Source organism: Carcharodon carcharias, chromosome 15, assembly GCF_017639515.1.
Source record: "Carcharodon carcharias isolate sCarCar2 chromosome 15, sCarCar2.pri, whole genome shotgun sequence".
Lineage (NCBI taxonomy): Eukaryota > Metazoa > Chordata > Chondrichthyes > Lamniformes > Lamnidae > Carcharodon > Carcharodon carcharias.
Genome location: NC_054481.1, coordinates 134,967,404 through 134,981,723, shown reverse-complemented (window position 1 = coordinate 134,981,723; position 14,320 = coordinate 134,967,404). Strand labels below are relative to the sequence as shown.

General features: G+C 41.1%; 1 protein-coding gene across 1 annotated transcript; it reads left to right on the top strand.

The window, feature by feature from the left end:
- The first annotated feature begins 1,473 nt into the window (after positions 1 to 1,473).
- Positions 1,474 to 13,888, top strand: LOC121287864 (von Willebrand factor A domain-containing protein 5B1-like). Its single transcript, XM_041205849.1, has 4 exons — positions 1,474 to 1,672; positions 7,974 to 8,034; positions 9,557 to 9,671; positions 10,748 to 13,888. The coding sequence occupies exons 1-4, from the start codon at positions 1,603 to 1,605 to the stop codon at positions 11,498 to 11,500; spliced, it is 999 nt and encodes a 332-aa protein (XP_041061783.1). The 5' UTR covers positions 1,474 to 1,602; the 3' UTR covers positions 11,501 to 13,888.
- Positions 13,889 to 14,320: the final 432 nt, after the last annotated feature.

Sequence of the window (14,320 nt, the reverse complement as noted above, 5' to 3'; positions counted from 1 at the left end):
TTGGTGAAGTGGTTTTATCAATAGATTTGTATCAATCCTTTGTATGGTATTAAATGTGATAAATGCTATTCTGATGTATTTGGTTCAAAACATTCCCTAGATACACTTTGGGCAGCTTGGGGAAATTGAGAGGCATATTCAGCCATTTCCAGCAGTTTAGCATTTGGTAACAAATAGATCCATTCGTGGTCCAAATATCTGACATGCATTTTTTAATGGGATGTTAGGAATTGTTATTATGAATCAGATATATCATATATATATGTGTGTGTGTATATATATATATATATATATATATATATAGATGGGTGGGTCATTTGACGCATTACAGTATGTGAATTGTATCTCAAGGCAGTGAATCACAACGTATTTTTGTGGTATATAGGACAGTTACTTAACAAATTAACACTGCTCTGGCTCCAGCTGTACAAAATGCATTAGTATATTTTGATGAAAGACATTATTTATCAGCAAATGATCTTCATTTCTATAGTAGTGCACTCAAACTAGCAAAAAATGAGAGCGAGGCTGTCACCTCAGTAAAGTAGTCACCACTGGTAGATTGCCAAAAAAATCACTTGAAAATATTAGCTCGCAGATAGATCCCTAATGTTTTTCGGGTGTTTCCCTGGTGGAGTACTGGCTTTTTGTAACATAGCTTCCATGTACAAAGCACTGCCAATGCTGCTTTTTGCAGGAGCAGGGTTGATGCATCTTATTATCCTGAAAGCTTAACTGCCTATTACAGCTCAGGCAAATTCGCAGCACCTCTCCTTAGTGACAGTCAGAACCCTGAAGTAAACAGTAATGAAACTTAGATAAAAACAAAAAAACTGCGGATGCTGGAAATCCAAAACAAAAACAGAATTACCTGGAAAAACTCAGCAGGTCTGGCAGCATCGGCGGAGAAGAAAAGAGTTCAACTCTTTCTTGGACTCGAACGCAAGTTCTGTTGAAGGGTCATGAGGACTCGAAACGTCAACTCTTTTCTTCTCCGCCGATGCTGCCAGACCTGCTGAGTTTTTCCAGGTAATTCTGTTTTTGTAATGAAACTTAACCAAGTGAGCACAGAAAACCAAATTCAAAGTTTGAACAAAATGCCTTGCCACCCCAGTGGCCAAGATATTGATATTCTCAGGTTGTGGTGCCTAATTTCAGAGTGCAAAGGTTGTAGGTGCAAACCAGAAACAAGAGATTGGCTAACAAATTTGAGCAATTTCTCCAGAATGCTTATATAATTACGTATCATGGGCCATACCCAATTGATGTTAATGCTCTCAGGTTCAGAATGACCTCAAGTTCTCAGAAATAAACTGCTCTCACGAACACCATTTATTCAGCAATATCAGCCAAAGGGTGTGTCAGAGAAAAGTGGCAGTGATCCCACATTGTTCTTGTGGAGCCAGAGGTTTGATGGCTAATTTCGAGTAGTTCCAGGGTCCTTTTCAGACAGATGGGGATTAAAGCCAGCAGACTGCTGGCTTCTGTAACACATCTTTTCACTGATTACATCCGCTGAGCCATTGTCAAGTCCACAACTTCTTTTGACTAAAGTTTCTGAATATTTTATCTTGTACAAATGTTTTTGTATATTTTTCAGCAATGGAGGATAATCAATCCCCCTGCAGTACCCCTTCCTTCTCAGGATGGGAGAGGTACAGCTTTATTGAAGGTAAGCATTGTATATTTCTTTAGTGAATATATACTGACTCATTGTGTGATATTTCTAATAGATTTTAACAATGCCCGTAGAAGTCCAACCACACCCAGACAGGTAAAATTATCTGCAGGGTGTAAGGGGATGAACAATAATCTTATCTATACGAAACAGTATGGGGCTTTCAAAGTTCTGACAGCAAAGAGTCTATTAAAATGTAACATTGAAAAATATTATTGCCACTGCAACAAAGCTCCTCCAGTTTTGAATGTTCCTTTCAAAGTTATCACCTTGAACAGATTAAGAGCAGATTGTGGTTCTTGGTCAGCATGAGACATATTCCCTAGAATTGAGAACTAATAAAATGAAATTTAATGAAATAAGGCAAACAATTTATATATATGTTTATATATTCAGGATATTCATTATTTGAATATCATGGTAGTAATAAGGGATAAATTATGGGAAATCTGTCAGATGATGTATTTCCATCATTTTGCATGTGCTTTGAACATGCCCCACCACAGGCCCTGTCCTGTCCCACCTGCAGACCCACCCAATTCATTCCCGGGACCTGCCATAGCCCCACCCCATGCCCCACCCTGGCCTTGGCCCCACTCAGTCCCCACCCCAGGCCCAGCCATTCATGAGGATGTGAGCATACAAATTGGGAGCAGGAGTAGGCCACTCAGCTCCTCCAGCCTGCTCTGCCATTCAATAAGATCAGGGCTGATCTGCTTGTAACCTCTACTCCAGATATCTGCCTACCCCTGATAACCTTTCACCCCCTTGTATATCAGGAACCTATCTAGCTCTACCTTAAAAATATTCAAAGACTCTGGTTCTTTTGAGGAAGAGAGTTTCAAAGACTCACGACTCTCAAAGAGAAAACATTTCTCTTCATCTCTGTCTGAAATGAGCGAGCCCTTTATTTTGAAACAGTGACCCCTAGTTCTAGATTCTCCCACAAGAGGAAACATTCTCTCCACATCCACCCTATCAAAACCCCTCAGGATCTTAAAGGTTTCAATCAAGTCACCTCTTAACTTTTAAGTCATCTAAACTCCAGTGGATAAGAGCCTATCCTGTCCAACCTTTCCTCATAAGACAACCTGCCCATTCCTGGCATTAGTCTGATAAACCTTCTCTGAACTGCTTCTAATGCATTTACATCCTTCCTTAAATAAGGAGACCAGTACTGTACATAATACTCCTGATGTGGCCTGGCCAATGCCCTGTATAACTGAAACATAACCTCCCTACTTTTGTAATCAATTCCCCTCACAATAAACAATCACATTCTATTAGCTTTCCTAATTACCTGCTGTACCTGCATGCTAACCTTTTGTGATTGATGCACCAGGACACCCAGATCCTTCTGAATCTGAGCTCTGCAATCTCTCACCATTTAGACAATAAACTTCTTTTTTATTCTCCATGCCAAAATGGACAATTTCACATTTTTCCACATTATATTCCATTTTCCAGATCTTTGCCCACTCACTTAACCTATCTATATCCCTTTGTAGCCTCCTTCCATCCTCTTTACAACTTACTTTCCTACCTATCTTTGTGCGATCAGCAAATTTAGCAACCATACTATCTGTCTCTTCATCCAAGTCATTTATATAAATTGTAAAAAGCTGAGGCCTCAGCACTGATCCCTGTGGCACACCACCCGTCACATCCTGCCACTAGAAAAGACCCATTTTTGGCTACCTTCTGTTTTCTGTTAACCAGCCAATATTCTATCCATGCCAATATGTTACCACCTACACCAGCTGTTATTTTCCACAATAACTTTTGATGTGGCACGTTATCTAATGCCTTGTTGAGATCTAAATACAGTACATTCACCGGATCCCTTTATCCACAACACATGTTACTCCTTCAAAGAACGCCAATAAATTGGTTCAACATGATTTCCCTTTCACAAAACCATGTTAACTCTGCCTGATTACCTTGAATTTATCTAAGTGCCCTGTTAAAATGTCTTTAATAATAGCTTCTAACATTTTCCCTATGATGGATGTGGCCAGTAGTTTCCTGCTTTCTGTCTCCCCCCACATTTTGGAATAAGGAATTACATTTGGTATTTCCCATCCAATTGAACCTTTCCCTAATCCAGGTGGGTATTGCTGACAAGGCCAATGTTTATTACCCATACCTAATTGCCCTTGAGAAGATGGTGATGAGCTGCTGCCTTGAACTGCTGCATGTGCTGTTGGTACATCGACAGTGCTGTTAAGGGAGTTCTAGGATCTTTACCCAGTGACAGTGAAGCAACAATAATATAGTTCCAAGTCAGGGTGGTGTGTGGCTTGGATGAGAACTTGCACATGGTGGTGTTCCCATGTGTTTGCTGTCCTTGTCCTTCGAGATGGTAGCTCGGTCTAGAGCATGCTGCTTCCACAGTTTAATTCTCATTAGTGTTCCAGCTATACCTCTTTCCATTAGCTTTTGACTGAGCGACCCTCCAAGTTTCTTTAAAGACCTCATAACTGTGGAATCTTCAGGTCCATGTCCTGGCATTGAACATACATTGACTGTTTTTTCCAAGTCAGGTCCCACAGGTCCTGTACAGCTCGCTCTTAACTAACTATTCAAGCTGACTGCTTTCTGCCACAAGATTCTGTGAGGACCACAATTTTTTTTAGCTGTCAACTCTAACCTTGCAAGATAAACATATGTTAACTTTTAACTATAATTAATCCCAAACTTGTTTGAATTGCATTTACTTCAGCGTTGCCTAATGACTTCTCAATCAGATGCCCCCATTTAGCCACAGTTAAAACTTTAATTCCTAAAACTGAAACATATGAATTATGAACTAGATATTTGCAACACTACCCTCACTGCTTCTTCCAAGTGGTATTCAACATCGAGGATCATTGATTCATCAGCTGAAGGAGGGCTGTAAATGCTAATCAGTAGGAGGTTTTTTGCCTATGTTTGATCTGATGCCATGAGACATCATTGGGTCCGGAGTCAATGTTGAGGACTCCCAGGGCAACTCCCTCCTGACCGTATACAACGTTGCTGCCACCTCTGATGGATCTGTCCTGCTGGTGGGCAAGACATGCCCAGGGATGGTGATGGTGGTGTCTGGGATGTTGTAAAGTACGATGAGGTGAGTATGACTGTCAGGCTGTTGCTTGACTTATCTGTGGAACAGCTGTCCCAATTTTGACACATTTCCCCAGATGTTAGTGAGGAGAACTTTGTAGGGCCGTGTGTGCAGGTTGTGCCTTTGTCTTTCCTGGTACCTAGGTCAATGCCGGGTGCTCCATTCAGTTTTATTCTTGTTAGGATTTTTGTAGCAGTTTGGGATAACTCAGAGAGTAGTTAGAAGTTGGTTTTCCTTACATAATGTTATGATCTCAGTAGAGACCAGGAATGTGTTTAAATTTTTTAGAACCCAAAACTAAAAGATGAAGCCAAAGGTTCACAGTTTAAATCAAAATAATTTTACTACAACAAAATCAAAGAATATGAATCATAATAATTACTCTCTACCTTAAATAGTCAGTTACATTAAAGATATTAAAATTACAATAAACTCAGTAACTTAATTTGAAACTGAACTCTTTAAATCACATTTCCTTCTCCCCCATTAGACTTTCGCCCCCAAAATTCAAGTAAGATGCTTATCAAAAATTGGAAGATTAGCCATTTGTTCTGAGTACTGCTTCAAAATTCATATAGAGTTTGCGATTTCTTGGGCCTTCCACTTATCCGGCAAGATTGTCCCTTCAAATCTCCTGCAACTGTCCCGTGGTTGCAGATTCCCTGTTCAACACACGTGTCTTAAGCATCTTCAGAGTAGTCACTTCGGATCAGAACTCTCCTGGTTCTAACTTTAATTCTTTAGCTCTGATATTTAGCATCTAAAATTCTCTCTCTATCTCTCTCCTCAGGCAATATCAGAAGTCCAAGTAATTATTTGGAGTTCTTCAGTTAACCAGAGTTTTAAACTCTTTTAACCAACATGCAAAATGTCAACTGATCTCTGGAAGAGTTGCTTCCTCTTCTGTAGCCTGCTTGTTTTAAAATCTAAAAACTAAAATGCCTGAACCCAGGACCAACTCACCCCATAATTAACTTCTTGAAGCCCCTTTTACCTATTGTTTGTCTCCCAGGCAGCTTGGTCACAAGGTCAGATGATCACAGAATCACACAGTGCAGAATAGGCCCTTCGGCCCATCGAGTCTGCACCGACACGTGAGAAACACCTGACCTACCTACCTAATCCCGTTTACCAGCACTTGGCTCATTGTCTTGAATGTTCTGATTTGCCAAGTGCTCATCCAGGTACTTTATAAAGGATGTGAGGCAACCCACCTCCACCACCCTCCCAGACAGCGCATTCTAGACCATCACCACCCTCTGGGTAAAAATGTTTTTCCTCACATCCCCCTAAACCTCCTGCCCCTCACCTTGAACTTATGTCCCCTCGTGACTGACCCTTCAACTAAGGGGAACAGCTGCTCCCTATCCACCCTGTCCATGCCCCTCATAATCTTGTACACCTCCATCAGGTCACCCCTCAGTCTTCTCTGCTCCAATGAAAACAATCCAAGTCTATCCAACCTCTCTTCATAACTTAAATGTTTCATCCCAGCCAACATCCTGGTGAATCTCCTCTGCACTCCCTCCAGTGCAATCACATCCTTCCTATAATGTGGCGACCAGAACTGCACACAGTACTCCAGCTGTGGCCTCACCAAGGTTCTATACAACTCCAACATGACCTCCCTACTTTTGTAATCTATGCCTTGATTGATAAAGGCAAGTGTCCCATATGCCTTTTTCACCACCCCACTAACATGCCTCTCCGCCTTCAGAGATCTATGGACACACACGCCAAGGTCCCTTTGTTCCTCAGAACTTCCTAGTGTTATGCCATTCATTGAATACTTCCTTGTCAAATTATTCCTTCCAAAGTGTATCACCTCACACTTTTCAGGGTTAAATTCAATCTGCCACTTATCTGCTCATTTGACCATCCCGTCTATATCTTCCTGTAGCCCAGGACACTCAACCTCACTGTTAACCACCCAGCCAATCTTTGTGTCATCCGCAAACTTACTAATCTTACCCCCCACATAGTCATCTATATTGTTTATATAAATGACGAATAATAGGGGACCCAGCACAGATCCCTGTGGTACGCCACTGGACACTGGCTTCCAGTCACTAAAGCATCCTTCTGTCATCACCCTCTGTCTCCTACAACTAAGCCAATTTTGAATCCACCTTATTAAATTACCCTGTATCCCATGTGCATTTGCCTTCTTTATAAGTCTCCCATGTGGGACCTTGTCAAAAGCTTTGCTGAAATCCATATAAACTACATCAACTACACTCCCCTCATCTACACACCTGGTCACCCCCTCAAAACATTCAATCACATTTGTTAGGCATGACCTCCCTCTGACAAAGCTATGCTGACTATCCCTGATCAAACCTTGTCTCTCCAAGTGGAGATGGATTCTCTCCTTCAGAATTTTCTCCAATAGTTTCCCTACCACTGACGTGAGACTCACTGGCCTGTAGTTCCCTGGCTTCTCTCTACAACCCTTCTTAAATAGCAGAACCACATTAGCTGTTCTCCAGTCCTCTGGCACCTCCCCTGTGGCCAGAGAGGAATTAAAAATTTGGGTCAGAGCCACTGCGATCTCCTCCCTTGCCTCCCTCAGCATTCTGGGACACAAATCATCCAGACCTGGAGATTTGTCCACTTTTAATCCTGCCAACACCTCCAATACCTTGTCACTCCCTGTATCAATTTGCTCAAGAACCTCGCAGTCTCTCTCCCTGAGTTCGATACCTTCATCCTCATTCTCTTGGGTGAAGACGGATGTGAAGTATTCATTCAACACTCTAGCGATGTCCTCTGGCTCCACCCATAGATTGCCCCCTTCGTCCCTCTTTCCCTGGTCACCCTCTTCCCATTGACATGATGCTAGCAGATCTTAGAGAAGCCTAGTTCTTAAAGTGCATACTCTGAATCCTGTCAAGTCATTGGGGAAAATGTTGCCAAGTGGAAGCTTCATTGTGAGAACATTTGGATCAATGTTTGGAAAAGCATGGCAGCGTGCACCTGAATCCGTAATGTACAAAACCTTCACAGTGTTAGTCAAATTGTTCATTGCCCTGAACAAAATTACATTGCAAAACAATTTTTCATCTTGGTGGCACTCAATAATGCACAGTACCTAATTTTTGCCAATAAAAGATCATATAAATGCAGAAACTTAACAAATATATCATCTTGAATTATTTCTGATTATATTATATTATCTCAATTTTTCAGCACCACTGAGAAGCACTTCACTTTCTTCACAGAAATCTACTGAAAGCCTCCTTACCGCAAGGTACCTGATGTTAGTGGCACTAATTCTAACTCCTCATCTTGTTTTCTGTCCTGTCTGTTTTGTGCTGCACCAGGTGAGGGTTCTTAGTGTTAGAAGGTAGAATACTTTCCATTTCTATTTGATATCTCCAGTTCCGTTATGAAAGGCTCACATACAAAGAAAACTTTACCCCAAATAATTTGTCTTAGCCCAAACTTCAGAAAAACAGGACAGCAGCAGGGGAACTTTTTCACTTCTGATGCCAGTCATGATGTCCAATCTTTGATTATTCTGAAATAGGGGCAGATTTAACTGTATTTATCCACAGGGGGTGGGGGGGAGGGGGGTGGCTGGCATGGGGGAAGGTTGGGGGGTGGGAGACATTGTCCCTGCCCTTGGGGGGGCATGAGGGGGTGGGGGAGGGAGACATTGTCCCTGCCCCTTGATTCCAGAGATAAAAGTCTGCTATTTTTACTTATTCCCAGGCCTGAATTTTCGATCTCGTGTTGACAGGGCAGAGTCAAGAGAATTCCTGGCACCATGAACCAGACTCCTGAAAAACTGCCCTGAAAGTTCAGATTTTTGTTCCGGGGTAGGGGGTGGGTTTTATGGGAGTCATGCCCTTCACCCCTGGAAGGAGTTTATAGGCGAAAGGCCCACCTCAGTGCTCCAGCACTTTCTCCCAGCTGTGAAAAAAAATGAACAAAAATCAGCCCCTCAGTACTTACCCCTCACACCCCTCAGCCCTCTATACACTCCCAATGCCACATCCATGCCAACCCGTACCATCTCATGCCCCCAACCACCCCCATGGTCCCTCACAGCCTCCATGCCAACCTGTACCCCTCTGCCATCCATTCATGGCTGCTCATACCCTCCATGCCAACCTATGCTCTCCACCCCTCCCCCCATGGCCCTTTATAGCCCCTACGCCAAGTTAGTGTTAACCCATGGCCCCCAACCCACCACCCTTTGCCCTTTCACCTTCCTGCCATTTTACCCAGGATCCATCATTTGCATACCACAGACTTGTGCTGAGATTAAAGTTCTAAAGTGTCTATTGGTTCATTCCCTATTTTTAAAAAAAAACACTCTCATTGGTAAAAACTTATTCACTCATTTAACTTTCTTTAATCCCTTACAAGAACAAGCATTTGTTTCGTAGTCCTATGTGGCGGCAGAGTGGCACTGTCACTGGACTAGTTCTCCAGATACCCAGGGTAATGTTCTGGGGACCTGGGCTTTCCACCAGGGCAGATGGTGAAATTTGAATTCAGTAAACAATCTGGAATTTAAGAGTCATCATTTCTCATTATCATACTGACAATTCATTAGAGTCTTTACATTGTGACCAGTTTTTCAAGCATTTTGTTTAGTCCAATAATGAATTGAGAAACAGATACAAATCTCTGTGTTAAAGCAGAGTGATTTACAGAAATAAATCAAGGGGAATATTGCTTATAATCCAGATGGTATCATCAATAGTTTCACGGCCAGCGTATTGGTACAGTTTTGAAAACTCTGTTCTTGTGTGTTGTTTAAGATTGAGCCTCAGTAAAACTCGAATGTTGACTCGAGCTGCTAAAGGATTTCTGTGTAGATCAGCCAGCAAGTTAGTCTGTGAGCCAGCGACTGAGAGCAATGACTACTTACCACTGGTTAGTAACAAAATCATGATCAACTATTCCCAATATTGAAAAATGTTTCATTTTATTTAACAGGTAGGAGTGTCGACAGCTTAAAAGTGATTGGGTCTGTGGGATAGAATTATAACTAAAATATTGTATTTAGATTCTGTAGCAGCAGATCATCTGGAGTAGAGCTGTATGTTCTTTTACCTGATTAAATCACACAAATGGAAAATCAATTGAGCAGCAGAGGAAGGTAAAAAAAACTGAATCAGCGATTCTAGATAGATAAAAGCTTAAAGTTCCTCCACTCAATATGTTGTCAGTCATAACAATGACTGTTTGAATCATTAACTTGCAATATATTGTTAGCTGTGACCCAGTGGGTAGCACCCTTCACTCTGAGTCAGAAGGTTGTGGGTTCAAGTTCCCCCCCCAGGGCTTGAGCACAGAAATCAAGGCTGATACTCCAGTGTAGTACTAAAGGAGTGCTGCACTGTTGGAGGTGCCACCATTCAGGCCAAGATGAGGCCCTGTCTGCCCTCTCAGGTGGATATAAAAGAAGAGAGGCAGGGGAGTTATCCACATTGTCACGGCCAATATTGATCCCTCAATCAAATCACAAAAAGAGATGATCTAATCATCATCACATTGCTGCATGTGGGAGTTTGCTGTGTGCGAATTGGCTGCTGTGCTTTCTACATTACACCTCAAAAGGTATTCCATTTTCTGGAAAGCTTTTTGGGAAAGTCCTGAAATTGTGAGAGGCACTAGATAAATGCAGGCCTTTCTTTCTTTCTAGTTTTTATTTCTAATTCTCTACTTTGCAACTGCTGACCTGTTGGATACTCCATGAGTCTGATTCAGTTGATGGTATATCCTACTGAAAATATTAGTCAAATAATCTCATTTCAGTCATTTTTCTGAACTCTCTTTCTACAATAATTATAAGGATACTTGTGTATAATTAACACTTATAATGAGTGGGCTTTTGCTTTTCCATCAATTAAAACACTATTAGTGTTATGAAATTATTGACAGGTTGTTTGTCTATCTCTGTTGCTGTAAATATTATTGTGAAATATTGATATCATTGCATTCTTCAGGTTAATTTGCAGTTGGCATCTGGGGCTTTCTTGCTGAACCCAGCTTTTTGTGAAGCCATTAATATTCCCATGGAGCAGCTCAAGTGGACATCACCTTTTACACATCATCGATCAAATGTCAGTCCAATCTCTCAAGGTCATTCCAGTATCTTCAGTGACAAAAAATCAGCCCAGAATGACCAAGAGAATGGATCCACAGGACCCATCCATCAGAAAGGAGCTGGTAAAATGACAGCATTGAATTACTTGGGAATAGACGAATCCCAAGGTGATTTAGAACCGTTAAGATCACGTCACTTTTCAAGCAGTTTGGTTGAAATTCAGTCAAGGGTTACGAGTGGTAGTTCTGAGCTTCCCCCTCCATCAGTAACTGAGCGCCGGTTCTCCTCTCCAGGAAGCCCTGAGGCATCCAGTGCCTTGCAGGCCGACAGTGGCAGATGGTCTGAAACCGACAGTGGTGTTATTTCGTTCTCAATGACTTCAAATGAACATCAACAGTTCATGGATCCGGAGGGAACAATCTGGTCCACGACTGTTGCCTTAGCCTGGCTGGAGCATAGTTCAGCCGCTTATTTCATTGAGTGGGAGTTGGTGGCTGCAAAAGCCAGCATGTGGCTGAATTCACAATGTATACCTGAGGGTCGTGATCTTGCCACTGTCAAAGCTTCAGCAAGACAGCTGTTTGTTCTGTTAAGACATTGGGATGAAAACCTTCAGCTGAATATGTTGTGCTACAACCCAAGCAGTGTTTAAATGTTTGGTCTTCATATAATTAGACAGCTGGATTTTCAATCTTTATTCTTGACAAAAGTCTTTATGAACTTAAAACCCAACCATTTATCAACAATTAAGTTCTACACAAATGTTTGCCTTCCAGCTTTTCCCCAGGCACCCATCTGCTGGAGACTATGTAGTTCTGGGCTGGGGCAGTTCTGTACACTATCATTGTCAGTCCATGCTGCTGATGGGACTGATTACTTTGGATTCCATGGGCTGATAATTGAAGCAGTATTTCAAATTTGAGACTTAAGCATGTGTGTATTCAGCAGATGACCATACTGTCATTCTTTATTTTAACTTTCTGAGTACCATGGATGGTTTCACTGTACCCTGTGGGGCTCAGCAGTGATTGACTACTGTGATTATATCTCGTTGGCATTCGTCTCCTTGGCTTGAGGTATAAAGGCATGTCAGAGTTTGACCTGATTGTACCTATATTTTGACTATGCAAATTTTCAAAATATAGACTTTTGATTGGCTAGAAAAATAGGCATTAAATTATTTGTCCTCAATTGAAAGGACAGATTTTCAAAATTTGTTCGCAGTAACAAAATGGGCTGCAAGAATCAGGAGGAAGGAGGAACAAAGTAAATAATTGGCTTTAAAAAACTTTAATCTAAGTCACCTGGTGGGACATTAGCAGGACAAGAATGCCGCTGTTGGTGAAGAGTAAAAGAGGCAACGATGACAAATGAGTGAGCAATATTAGCGCTGTTGGTTTTCCCTGGGGGGGGGGATCAGTTAATGTTACCCACATGGTGGCTCCTCTGATGCTAATCCTGACTGCCTAATACACACATCTGGAATTCTTTTAACACCTTAGCTAAAATAGTGGTGAGAAGAGCTTCAGCCAAACACATTCAGTCTTCAAACACTGGGATTATGTGATGTCATCTTGGAACCGTTGGGGAATTTTAACAGTGTGAAGGTGCAGAATGGGCAATCCGTTTCTCAACTCCATTAACTCCAGTGGAGGCAGCTCAAGAGTTAAAATTACCTTCATTGTATTTAGGGAAAGGAAAGCAAAGAAGAGAAAGGATAACTTTGATCAGGTCAAAATTAAATGAAAATAACGTTTAAAAAATATAAAACATGCCAACTAGAGAATGGAAACGCAGAGAACTGAGAGAAAACAGGGTAGGTGAACAGAATTAAACTATTAACATTTTTAATTTTAACTAGAATTATATTTGAAATTATTATTTTATTTGGTTATAGTTAAGATTAATGCAGTAAAGGACTCTTGACACTGAAGAGCCTTTTCAATGTAATATTTATGTTTCAGAGTCAGGATCTGTGGACAAGAAATGTCCAGATTTGGATGGTGCAGCCAATCATTTCTCTTGATCTGCTGATAGAGTTTATGGTTTAAACTGCTTTGCAGCTCATAACAACAACCACGCAGATCAAGCTGGGAAAGAATCTTTTTTAACTAGTTTGCCTTAAATCCCAGCGCTAATGAATTAATGACCTCAAGATTACTGTAGTTACAATATTTATTATGTCCCAGCATCTCCAGCATAACTTTTGTCCTGTGCTGTTTTAAATTATAACATGGCAGATTAACAAGGCAGGTGTCTAGATTGACCAGGCCGGCCCGTGTTCTATTGTGGATTTAATGAGATGATTTGATCGCATTTCAGTTTTAGATTTTTAACAGCTAAAACGGAACGTATCCTGGGGACCAGGTCTAATAGGCCTTCCAGTGATTTCACCACCACCATACACATTTCCTTTCAAAATATTGGAAACTTTGACAATAACCATTGAAAATGCAGCAGTCTAAGTGTGTGGTTGGCCATTATTTTAGCTGTTTCAGTACTAAAACTTTGTACCATTGTTTGGTTTGGCTTTTCAGCGTTGGTCGCTAAGCAAAGTGTGCAATGGTCACTTCGTGTTGAAAACATCGTTTTATTCAGTGCTGGAAAAAATATTAAAGCAGTTGCTCATGCTTGTTAAGTAGGGTGTGCATCAATTCTATTTGTCTGGTAATGTTCATGTGCCAAAATATTTACTTGAATTGTGAACTGGGAAACAAATTCTAAAAATAAATTGCACCTTTGGTATGAACAAGAAATTATGATATTGAAGAGTTCCAGTCAACCACAAAGGGTTGGGAACTTGCTGCTGTCTGATGGATGAGTTAATATTTCCTTCACTGGTTTGAATGATACCAGAGATGGGAAACACCAGTTCTGTGGTGAGATTAGAGACATTGGGATTAGTCTTAGAGCAGGGAAGTTTATGGGGACATTTAATAGAGCTGTTCAAACTTAGAAAGGGTTTGATGGAGTAAATAAGGAGAAACTGTTTCCACTGGCAGCAGGAGCAGGAAGCAGAGTGCATAGATTTAAGATAATTGGCAAAAGAACCAGAAGGAGAGATGAGGACAATGTTTTTAACACAGCGAGTTGTTATGGTGTGGAATGTGCTGGCTGAAAGGGTGGTGGAAGCAGATTCAATAGTAACTTTCAAAATAGAATTAGATATATACTTGAAAAAGAAAAAGAAATGCAGGGCTAAGAGGAAAAAGCAGGAGGAGAGAGACTAACTACTTCGTTCAAAGTGCCAGTACAGGTCAAATACCTCCTTATGTGCTGTAAGATACTATGATTTCTGGTGCACCTTAATTCTCATGAAGTGCCTAACTAGTGTCATTGTTCTTTAATTTTTGAAATGTAAAACTAAAGATAAAAGTATAGTGATTGTTTACAAATCATACATTCTTCAGAGAGCTACATTATATTGTCTCTTAGCTTTGTGTTTCTATGTAATGGAATGGAAGCAGCTGGT